We start from the raw sequence: 12,661 nt of genomic DNA, 5'->3' as shown, positions 1-12,661 counted from the left end.
TCTTTGGAGAATTTCCCCCCCACCTCTGTGCAGGAGTTTGTGTTTCATGGAAGACATGTTAGAAAAATGATCACTATAGCTCACTATACACGTAACATAACTTCATATCAAAACTTGCAGTCTACACAGTTAGAAATGTTAAGGTTAAGCGAGAATTAAGAGAACTAAGTGAGTTGTTTTGGCTATAGTTTTCTTTTGGGTCACAGGAGGACATTTACTAATGCCCTCCTGTGACCCAAAACTGAGCTAATAGCCGCAGCTATTAGGACAGATGCCAACAGTAGTGTCAGGATTGACATCTGTCTCTGCCTCTCTAGAAGCAGAGCCAGCTGTGCCTGCCCCCTCCCCTGTCTGTCCTGTCAGCGCTGGAGGATCGAAGAGGGAAGGGGGGATTCCCTGCGGGGAGCAGTGACTGATAGTCACCGCTCTCTGCAGGGAGATGATCGTGAACTGAGCAATCAGTGGTTTGTGATTGCTTAGTTCTCTAACAATATAGCCAGCGTGTGACAGCTGTTGGCTTTAACTATGGGGGTGAGTCTATTTCACTCTCCCCCCGTAATTCTCCTATAAAATTGACTATCCATTGAACACAACAGAATATCGTTAAATGAGAGTCTGATCTGTATCTAAAAATATTTTCTAGATTGACAGTTCTCACACTGGAAATGGTGGGCAATGGGGACCCCTTTATGATCATGGAAACTTTGTATTCCCTAAAAAATTGATCACAGTCTCCTCAAGCAACCCTAAGCTACTGCAGAGGCTTTCTAACAGGTTTATAGCATCAACTCATGTTTTTAAAATGTAAAGTAAAACCAAATTAATTTAGACCACAATGGAAACATTGGTTTTTAGACTAATTAAAGAGTCATAAGACTAACATTTTTATCAGCAACCTGTTGGGAGAGGGGGGGCGGGGGGGGGGTTATTGGTCTATCCTCTCTATAGTTTTACAGAAGAGGTGAGAGCGGTGGGAATCCCTAGTGTGCAGGGCACTTTAATATTGACCTTCTCCAGAGGTGATCACTTGTAAGCTATTAGTGATCAGATTAAATCAACTGAACAATCAGTTTTAATGGTGGAAATGCCGTACTGTATATAATGTGATATACGAGTAAAACACCTTATGTGTTCGGTTCCAGCATTTAGATTAGCATGCTATAGTTTGCACACTATTTCCCCTACCAGCTGAACAGGCTAGTATTTTCTCTTCCCTTGCATTTTATGTCTGTGCTAAACTTCATGCAAATAGGGAAATTCACACATGAAATTTGTACTTCTGTTCAGTCACCTTTGTGATCCAGATACCCCTGCCCAGTTCTGTAGCCATATCCTGGATCTCCCTGCAGACTATTCTGCAGTTAAGCCATACAGCCTAGTTCATGACTTGCTTGACCCTGTCCTAGAAAGAAGAGCAGTGCAATAATGAGCTCATCCTTCTGCTCGCCCCTCCTGTAAGTATGTTTGGTGTTGCAACTGACAGCACTATTTGGCTGCTCTGCAAGGGATTATTAAGATTAAGATTAAATGGCTTTAAATATGTCTGGTGGTTCTGCTGGAACATTCACAGGGTGAGGTTAGCCTTTCCGTTATTACTAAGACACCGAGCATTTGTAAATGCAGACGGTTCTTTCCAGTGTTGCAATTTTAGAATTTCAGAGCTCATACTGGTCATTAAAAGTGGTTTCTCCCAAACACTATTGAGCAATGCGAAAGCTGACACTGGATGATCATATTTTAAGTTTTGTATTTTTTTTCTTCTTTTATCTCTGTACCAAAATATAAGATTTATGTTCCTGATTTTACTTCACATGATGCATAACTGCATGCTCTTGACATCATGATGAAGTCATTATGCATGTTTCCACTGTGTCACATAACAGGACAACAAGGAGAGGGGAAGGCAAGTCTGTATCATGTCTCAAAAGGTGAAAGTTTGAAACAAAACAATACTCAAAGGCAGTTTTTTTGTATTATATACCAATATTAAAGCCTGTGTTTAAAGAAAATCTGTACTGAAAAATACAGAGCCTGGCATGGCTTACTTGCCTTGGAAACTATTGGTTGCTTGGCCTATCTCAGTCATGGATTCAGAACAAGCATGCAGCTAATGAAGTTAGAAAAGTCAAAACTCCTGATCCTGCCCACGTATTCTGGGTTACTGACTGAGAAGGTTTGTTGGATCAAAATAACAGCCAGGCAACTATCATTTTCAAAAAAGGGCTCAATAATGGCAGCCGGTGCATTCTCTCAATGCAGGTTTCCTTTAACTAAAAAAGAATAGGTACCTTATATTCTTGCTAACTGTATAAATCTACCCTGTTGCAAAATAAAAAGGTAGAAAAGAAGGTTCCAATGTAAAGGAGAAACATTATATTTGCATGTCCCCCCCCCCCACCTTCGCCACCAATCTTCAGTCTCCTTAAAGACCTATGGTGCCCAAAAGAATCCTCTCCATCCAACTCCCTTCTAAGAGTGTTGGATTTCTGGTCTTCCTGCCGAGTGCTGCTGTGTTCTTCCCGCAGCCCCTATATTACTGCAGGACATAGTAGTGACATAGGGGCTGGTGCAAGGAATTGCAGTTCTTGCCTAGGGATCTGGAATCCAACACTTCTATAAGTATGTCAGATGAAGAGGATTCTTTGGTCACCATAACTTTTGAAGAGCATGAAGGTTGGTGGTGCAGGTGGCTGGGCAGGTGAGTATAATGTCTTTTCCTGGCAGGCTACCTTATTTGCTACTTTTTAATTTTGTGCCATTTTAAGACTTGATCCACTTCAGTCACATCCTGACCATGCTACAAACAGGGTCCATGGATGGATATAGATATATACACTGAGTGGCCAGATTATTATGACCACCCCATCAGTACTTCGTTGGGCCACGAGATGACTCCACGAGATGACTTAGTTGGGCCGCCTCGTGACTCCACGAGATGTTGAAAGGTGATGCGAGGAATCTGACACTGCACTGTTGCCCTTCTGTTGTCTTGTACCAGTCTTGCCACTCTCCGTTTATATATAGATATAGATATGTGTGTATATATTAAAAAGAAACACAAAAGGTGCCTGGAATGATGTGACTGTGTGTCCAATGGCATCACATTCTTTCTGTCCTATTCTATTTGGTAATATGATTATGTTCAAGAGGGGAAGGTCCTACAGCCACACCCATACAGCAAATATGTAGACAAATGAAACAGTTTCCAAAGCCAAAAGACTAAGAGCTGGGAGTCATGGAGGGCCTTTTAGGCAAATATATGACCTATTTTTACCTAAAAAGCCCTCCATGACTCCCAGCCCTTACTCTTTTGGCTTTGGAACTGTTTCCTTTGTCTACATATTCTAATCTGCCCCAGTGAAGAAGGAGCGTTCATAATATTACTGTTGACCTAAGACCGGATTCAATTACTACCATCTTTGGAAAGCCCAGTCCTTGTCGTAAGCTCTGCCCCTTCTTCAGCTTTGCTTCTCCTGTATACTGTACAGAGGGGAAACCGTGAAGTTCTTCAGATCCTGCATCATATTACTGTTCCCCCATAGTATACAAGAGCAGAGGGCCGCTAGAAGGCCATAAAGAGCTTGGAGGGCATCACTTGAGACAATATTCTCACTAAAGCTAACAGAGCTCTTCCGTCATGAGGCCCTGTAAACCAAACAGGTGTGGTTTGGTTGCATGCAATACGTAACATGAACACATTCAGGCACTTACATCATTCCAGAGCCCCACTGGAATGAATGCATAAAGCCTAAAAAACATTAAATTGTCTGGGTTGCCGATTCAACCATTTAGGTGTTCGATAATTTTGTAATTGGAACAATAGATTTACAGCTGAAAACTCCTTTGTACAGCACACTTAGCACCACTTTGTAAGTCAGTTCCTGAAATCCAGTTGGCAAGTAAGCTATGTAGTGACAATGGCTTTCAATGAGCATTGTTCTAATATGTCTTTTGTTTAGCCTTTTACAGATCACATTTAATGTCATGCAGAATGCAGAGCATGTACAGAACGGAATGAAACTGTGTCAGGGCTCTGTTTGTTTGTCTTGCTTTTCTATTTTTTAGATTACTATGGGAAGACAATGTCGGTAAAGAAGGAACAGTCAAACTTAAGTACCTCTGGAGAAGGTCAAAGTTTATCTGAAGGGGGAGGGGCAACAGCCAATAGTACGAATTGTCGGGATTGGGCTAACAGAAACGAGAACTACAGTAACTAAATTTATTCTGTTTACTGCAAATGATCATTGTTTCACACAACACCAGCTGCCATTGAATGCCTAGCAGATACACCAAACACTACTGAATAATGGAAGGAAGGAGGTAGAGCCATGGGGCTTCACAAATGAAACATCTTATCACTTTGAAGTCTCTATACATACTTTTCAACAGATTATTTGATGCTTTCATCTTATAACAAATGACTTGAGCTGATTCATATTACATTTCTTGCTTTGTAGGATTTTTTTCGTTTACATTATACCTTTTTTTTTTTTTAATATGAATGTAATTAAATGGCGATCTTGCCCATTAATCAGATTCTGTTCAGTTCTAGCACATTCTGACAATCTGATTGTTTTTTCGATATTACCAGTTTGCCTGTGCACTCACTTTGAACTATGATATTTTGTAACTACTACTGAATTTCTATTTCTCAAAACCGTATTGGCTGCGATCAGCCACAGCACATGGTGCTCTTGGCAGCGTGACATTTAAGCTTATTTGTTGTGGTGAGAATGGGAAGAGCCAGGAACTTTGGTGAAGAAATTTGGAATCACCAAAGATGTCAGAATCCAGTCAAACAATGCCCAACCATAGCTGGATTGTGAGTTTTGTGTGGACCTTTCGTCGTGCTAACAGCAATATAAAATATGGAATATGTCATTGCAACATGTCACCATTCATGCTTCGTAGTTCTGGCTTCCTTCTTACCTGATTGGATGCCATGAGTGTTGCGATTTGTTCTTCCTTGTTAAATAGTGACTACTGGTAAGTTTGACATTAAAAAAAAGAAAAATCGGCATGTGATTCTCAGATTTGCACACCTCCACTTTTCCCAATAGATTTAAAGTGTATTTCCACTTTTGCAGCCAAAATTGAGAAATCCTCTGTGTTTGATAATGTGTTCCGATTCACACAGCATATCTAAAAATGATTGTAAAAAAAATATTTCTAGTCTTTGAGATTTGTCTGTGTCACTCAGTTTCTGTAACAGGACACTCTGTCCTAAAAGAAAGACTAGGGACAGACTGAGCTCCCCCTCATTGACATACAATGTTCCTTTGAACATACAGTCCTGCTTATCTAGTTTACAAGTGATAATGAAATCTGCCATCACAGAACAGACAGAGCTGAATAATAAAAACGACATGCTTAAAAAAAAAAATAGAGTTTTCAATGAGAACAAACATCTCATAATGGTAACTGAACGACAAGTTCAATACAAAGAAAAGTTTTATTTATTTAAAACCAAACTTCCCGCAACTCAAAACCTCCCAGACGGTGAGAACTAAGCAGGATTTTTCAGTCCTAGAGTTAGCAGAAAGAGCATCTAAAAAAATGTAAGCTGCAATTTTCTTTTTTTTAAAGTTCTGCTATGTGAATGGGAACATGTAACATATATAAAGTCGAAGTTATCCCTATTTGCGGCAAAAGTGGAAATACACTTTAAGGGGAATAACACAGGCATATGTAATCCAAGCATATAAACGCTAGTCTAAATAACATCACATTCTGCAAGCATATCCAAATCTTGGAGCAGCTTTCTTGAAGTCCTACAAGCACGCTTCAGTCAGTCTGTGACTTTCAGATTTGCAGGCATCTCATTTTCTTGATCATACAGTACAGAACAGGTAATTCATAAACAACTGGGTAATAGGCAGGTATCATCAGGTGAAAGACGCTGGCCAGAGCTGTGACCTCATATAACCCCTCCCACGTCGGGAAATCCTCAATTTTACCAAGGTGGGAAACATGTCCATGAGGTGATGGACATGTTTATTCCGCTCTCCTTAGCAGAGAGGGCTTTGTGACCACTATATCTGTGTTATGGGTCAGTTGTCCACCACCTTGAAGCCTCATGCACACAGGCTGCCTGCATTAAACACAGGGAGTTATCTGGAAAGTATAAATGTGTTTGCATGCGTTCAGGTGCATCAGCCACCAAGGTGGACCTAGAAGCGGCACTGTGTAGCAGGAAGCAGATCTAATCTTGTCTTTGGTAGAACATCCAACGGTGGGAGACTACCTAGATAAGCAGAGCTGCGCAAATATTCAGTACATTTCTGCTCAGTATGATGATGGTCAGACTAGCATGGATAAACTTATAATGACCATGTATGCTCTTGCTTGTGAGCTTTTCAAAGGACCAATGTGTTTTCTTGAAACACCACCCCAAGCATTCTTCTTTCTGAGAGCGGGAGTTTTTAATACAGTTGTGGAAGTAATTGCAGGCTGTAGCTTTAACAGTCATGTAGCAGACTTCAGAAGTCATTTGCAAAGCTGTAGGAGACATCCTTGCCAAGATTAAAGAAGATCTCTGGTTTTTTTTATTTTATTTAATTAACCCTTGCAGTGGGGGCTACCTTTGCACTGTAAGGGTTAAGTGCTCTTTTTGGTCTAAGGGTGAAAATAAAGAGGAAATACTCGTAATAATCGTTGGTGCTGTGGCAGTGACCGCTCCGCCTCGGCTTATGTTGCATGGTGTCTTCATGTCTAGACCTGTATTAGACATGATGACATTACAGGTCCTTAGACCTGTGCAGCCTGGGGGAGAAGTGACTGTGAGGACTGGTCTAGCAGCCAGACTGGAACCGAGGACCTGGTCAGTATATCTTCTTTATTCGCCCCACTGCAAGGGTTATTTTGAAAATTTGCAGACCCTTTGTGAATTCTTAATGAACGCCTGCTAAATTTATGTTGTTCAGATTACCATTCACAAGCTAAACACACAAGTATATGTAACCTTTTAAACACACCAGGCAATTTCTTAAAGCATGTTGGTCTCTCTTATGCTTTTTTTTTTAAATACATAAGGAATGCAGGCCATAGGTTTAGTAGGCTTCACCAAACATTTACACAGCTTCAGTAGGCACTACTAAACAATCGCTGAGAGGTCACTGGGCTCCGCTTTGCAAATGCTTCCTAAATGTCTTCTCACTAAACTCTTGGTAGAAACTAGTCAGACTGCCATTTGCAAAGAAAAATTTACTTAAGAAGGGTGACGTAAAAGTAATCATTTTTAATGTGTATAAAATAGATAAATACCTGCTGTATATAATGAAAGTATTAAGACTTTCTGATGCTCAGAGGAAAAGTCCATGTTGTAGACTCCTATGACTTGTAATGATTGGTGTACTAACACAAATTCATTGTTGCCATTACATGTGAAAACTGAATGTAATTGTTATTTCAATCATATAATGCCATGTTTACTCTACCTCTAAAGACAAAATAGAATATACTCAAATGTATTTGGACATAATATAACTATTACTATGACATGACTAAGTTAAATCCATCTGCAATTCACAAATATGACCATGGACAATACACAACACAACACCAGCTCAAGCAAAAAAAAGGCCTTGTTGGCGGCACATCGGAGAGTTTGACCGTGCCTAGCGTCCCGGCTCTCCAGTGGTTGGACATACATACTCGTACGTCACTCCAGTCAACAGCCAGTTCTCTCTCTCCTCTCTCTTGCTCTCTCTGCTCTTTCCTCTCTCTCCTCTTGGGGGGGTTCTTGTTGATTAAAGTAATCAGATTGCTAGAGAACCAGGCCACTGCTTTGTGATGGAGAGTCTAGCTATGTGCTGTCAGCACAGGGTATTTTAACCCTGTTGGCCTTTAATTGTGCATGTATTGTATTACACTAGTTAAACAATTTAATTAACACTGTAATATGGGCATGCTGTTGTATTTATTTAGTTCTATTAATTAAACCAATAAAATGCTTTTAACTTGTAAGGTTCTGCCAACATTACTAGGGACTGCTTAGACAATGGGTGTGGTCAGATGCAAGCTTCATCTGACTGCTTTCAGGGCAAAACATGGTCTAGGATTTGCACAGCGCTCCTTAAAGATGGTTCTCTTAAGGGAGAACAGTTTAGTCAGCTCAGATTGCATAACTCTCCAATCAATGTTCCTCCTCAAGAGGTGTTGTCCAGAGGGACACTGCCTGTCAACTCAGATTAGAAAATTGTTGCGTCCACACCATTTCATGTCCATGGACAGCTTTAGTTGATGTTGAGCATATCCAAGGGGATAGGATACTTTTTTGCTGTTTCATCTCACATATTAATTACTCCATAAATGTTTCACAGTACATACAAAATGTATTGCAAGTATCGCATCAATATTAAATTGGGCAGCATCCAGGAAAATAAATGTGAACTTTAATAGATCACATCAATAGCATAAATCAAAAGAAATGTAGGAAATTCATAAAGTAAAACATGTGAGCAAATAATAAAATAGAGACATATGGAAACTGTAGTTTATTTTATGTACCTTTTGTTTTTTTTATTCTATAGGTGCATACATCAATGGTACGCATATTTCTGCTGTCAATTCTACTGCTTCTAGTACGGGTGCTCCGCCCCCTTATTCTCCCAATTCTGCTACACAGTCCTCTGGTAAGATGGCAAATAAACAGGAACAACATCACTGTGTCTGTGTGTATGTATATGTACATATATAGTGGGAAACAGCCAAGTCAACACCGTGGAGATCTCGGTAAATGCATTCCCTGCACACTTCTGCCAACACATGTAGGGACAGAAAAACAGAAGGCCGTCCACAAGCAAACATCCACTCTACGGGTTTCCTTTCCAACATTTATTAATTATTGGTAAATCAAGCACAGCTCCAGAATAAGAAAGCTCTGTCCTGTTTTTATCAGCACCGCCAACCCAACTTTCCAGGCGCCTGGGTTCTGAGCCCGATGCTAAGACCTGAATTTAAGTGGTCAGTGGCCAGTGAAGCCACCCATTCATTCCCTGGCCAGACTCCAGAGTTAAAGGTCCAACAGGTATCTGCCCTCTATCCTGTCCAGTTTTAAAAGTAATGACAGGGTCACTTAAATAAAACAAAGACTCCACAGTCTTGGTGGTAAAAAACATTTTTTTCCAACTTTAGCTCTGGGGTCTTTGGTGGCCGTTTGTCACACTGTTAGGAAGATTGGGCAAGAGATTGTATGTGGTGACTGCTTGGACAATGTATCATTTCTGACAGATTGGAGTCTGTCTGCCTCCTGCAACCTGCTGGTAGTTTAATGGCTTTACACATACACACGCACCTCACCTTGCTGGCTGATATATATATATAATGTTACTCTGTATATAATCCCATCATGTCTTCTTTCTATGCTCTCAGGTTCTGAAGATGCGTCTGGTCAATTAAGGGCTACACCCAATCAAGGTAAGCATGGGGTGTATAATATACATTTTCTTCAGTTTGTGCTTTAGTTAGATACTTCATTCATATCTTTGTTTTTGGCATGGACACTGTATAATAAGTCTGGGTTGGAAGCCCTAACACTTTTATACATACAGTAGGTGCTAATGTACGGTTTGTATATAAAGGGTTCATCAAAAGATAATGAACTGTAATGTAGGGTTGCACAAATCCAGGATTTCAGTGTGCCTCAAAAATGATTTATGGTGACCGAAATAACGTAGCGGAAGCAAGTGTTCTTTTCATTTCAGTTTCTGGCTCCTAGATTACTATAATTGGCTTCTGAGTTGTTGTTTTTTCACCCCCGGTGTTTTATTTATATTTTCTATTACAGCATAGTCTTTCTTCATTTATGTTATGTTGTATTCTTCCCACAACAGTACCTTGTCAGCAGACCGTAGAGGTTAGAGTTTTTGTGTTGTGCTGTGGGCGTGTGTATATATAGAACATGTATTTATATATATATATATATTTTATTTTTTATAATGCAGCTCCAGCAACCCCGCATATCTCACCACATGGAACCAACACATCAGCTCCTCCAACACCTTCTGTTACACCTGCTCCAGTGCCTACAGCTTCTCCTGCTAAATCCCTAAACCATCCCTCCACTCCTACAACACCTACCCTTTCCACAATGAGCATGGCTGCTCCTCCATCAGCCTTTTCAGGGCAAGCCACACCCCCCATGGCATCTCCTAAACCATCTACACCAAGTCCAACTGTTATAAAAAGTGCTCAGATGTCCTCCAGTACTCCCACATCAGCTGTCAATGCACCATCCACACCAAGTCCTGCAGTATTTCCTGGTCTTCCATCTGCTGCTGTTCCAACCCAGCAGAGTTCCTCCACCCCATATTCTTCTGGGGCCAGTGATCATTTGCCACCTCTGTCACTTCCAGGCCTTCCATTTTCTGCCACTACCTCTACAGCCTCTGTAAGCACTGCCAATATGATGCCATCACTTTTTGCTGGACTCCCATTGTCCTTAAATCCTGCTTTCCAGGGCATGGGTAGCCCAACACTTTCTGATATTGCTGGAGTTGCCGGACAAATGAATTTAGGCAATCCATTGTTATCAGTCCTGAAAGGATTTTTAGCCAGTGATCCAGGATTACTGAATTCCCCCTCAATGTCTTCCATGCCTGGAGCAGGACTTTTACCTTTTCCAAGTCTCCAAAATCTTGATTCTGTCTCGGCTTTAAATAAATCCTTTACTCCCCCTTGTTCTACACCAACACCTCAAAGAACAGCTACTCCAGCTTTGTCTGCATTTTCAGGATCATCTTCTCCTTCATTAACCAATCCTATTACTTCATCTGGTGCCATGCCTCTTCTGCACACTCAGTCTCCACTTAGCTGCAATGCACAGGGACATAATCCACCCTCTTCCATGTCAGAACACAATATTTCATCTTCCCCTAATTTATCCAATGCCACCCCTTTGCCTAAAGCAGAACCAGCTAGTCCATCACCTTCTGCATTTAAAGGACCATCACGCTCAGCTACTCCATCCCACAGTTCCCTGGGATTACCAGGTGTCCTAGGTCACATGTTTTCACCTGGCCCTGGGAACCTGGCTAACTCCATAAACCCAGCCTTGTCAGGGCTTTCCTCTATTAATGGCAATATTGGTAACCCAACCCTGTCCTCGATGGGATTGGGTTCCTCCCCAGGAATTCCACCTGTATTTCCACCCTTTACTTCATTATCCAATGGCTCTCCATTTGCAGGTAGTCCAGGTCTCACCCCCACTGTACCTATGTTAACATCTACAGCCACAAATGCTTCTGCAACCCCACCACTCACTTCATCTGTGTTTCCTGGCCTTTCTGTACCCGCAGCAGCCGCTGCCTCCTCTTTTCCACTTAACCTATCCAATGCACTCCCTTCTCTCTTTTCTGTACCTCAAGCACCCTTAGTGTCATCAAACCCATCTTTTCCTGGTTTCCCAGTTTCTAGCACACCACCAGTCAACCCCACTCTTTCCGTTCTCCCTTCCTTTCCTGGACTTCAGGCTCCAACATCTTTAGCAGGAGGCCCACCTGTGCCGCCACCCGCGAGTATCCCATCTCCAGCTTCTGTTTTACCTGGATTTGCTTCAGCTTTCAGCTCAAACTTCAACTCTGCTCTTGTGGCGCAAGCAGGGTAAGTAGCTACATACACTATTGCAGTTGGTAAATCCTTATCATAATGTTTATTGTTTGCATACATTGCTAGTTTGCTTGTTATGGAAAAAGTCTATTTAAGGGCTAGTTCACATTACAACTGCATGCACCTGGGCAGCTGCAGTGCGATGCATTTGCCGCTGCTTTACCGCAATTTTGACGCTTTTTTTTTAGCTCAAAAAGGGCTTTCAGGTGCAGTCCAGTGTGTTTGCATGCATTGTTGATGCGTTCAGGTGTAGCTAAAATGAGACCAGTGGTTTTTTTTCTGGCTGGTGTGGACAGAGCACCAGAAATCCCATTGGAAAGCAATGTGACGTGATTCTGATGCAGCTGCCAAACTGAACATACTTCATCACAACTGCATCTGGTGTAAACTAGCCCTCAACCCAACATCAGTGGTGGCAGCTCTAGTGTTGTTGTTTTTTGTTTTTTTTAAACTTTTAACCTGGTTTATTCTGCCACTCTAACGCACTTCCTTTCCTAGTACTTTATCTATAGAGGAGCCATTTGTCTTTCATTCTTTCGTGTGTAGTTATATGTAGCATAAACTATTCTGTCACTGGTAGAGGTACATCATTGTAAGTGTACAGCTTAATACAGGTGCTCCTTGGGTACCTGGGGTTTTTTAAAGCGACATTAAACCTCCAGGTTTTTTTTTTTTTTTTAATTAACCCTTTCGCTGTCACCGATGTATGGCATACGGTGGAACACAACTGTTACCAGCTGGCCACGTCAGTATGCCATACGTCGGTGGCATTTACCGTTCTGCTACAAGCTTACGGTCGCTTAAGCGACCATAAAATTATATCAGAACGGTCCCCTGACAGTCCCCTTTAAATTTATAGCTGTGTCTCCAATGGCATCTATTAACAAAAATTCCAGGCGGCCCTCCCCCTCTGCAGCCTCTCCTCCCCATCTGAAGCCATTCCAGGCTGGGATCTGTTTCTCCTCGGATCCCCTGCTCTACCCCGCTTGTATGGGCTGAGGCAGCAGAGATCTGAGGTGAAATGGCCGGCGGGGGGGGGGGGGGTGGGGGGTGG

General features: G+C 41.7%; 1 protein-coding gene across 1 annotated transcript in view; it reads left to right on the top strand.

Moving 5' to 3' along the window:
• The window catches only part of PROSER1 (proline and serine rich 1), a 34,508-nt gene that overhangs the window by 17,956 nt on the left and 3,891 nt on the right, over positions 1-12,661 (top strand). The window contains exons 9-12 of the mRNA XM_018560175.1: positions 4,066-4,209; positions 8,532-8,633; positions 9,373-9,417; positions 9,945-11,601. Of these exons, the coding sequence (XP_018415677.1) occupies positions 4,066-4,209; positions 8,532-8,633; positions 9,373-9,417; positions 9,945-11,601 (1,948 nt within the window). The remainder of the gene's footprint in view (positions 1-4,065; positions 4,210-8,531; positions 8,634-9,372; positions 9,418-9,944; positions 11,602-12,661) is intronic.

This window comes from Nanorana parkeri, unplaced genomic scaffold (genome assembly GCF_000935625.1).
Source record: "Nanorana parkeri isolate BGI_ZX_2015 unplaced genomic scaffold, ASM93562v1 scaffold436, whole genome shotgun sequence".
In the NCBI taxonomy this organism is placed as follows: Eukaryota; Metazoa; Chordata; class Amphibia; order Anura; family Dicroglossidae; genus Nanorana; species Nanorana parkeri.
This window is presented reverse-complemented; position numbering and strand designations above follow the sequence as displayed.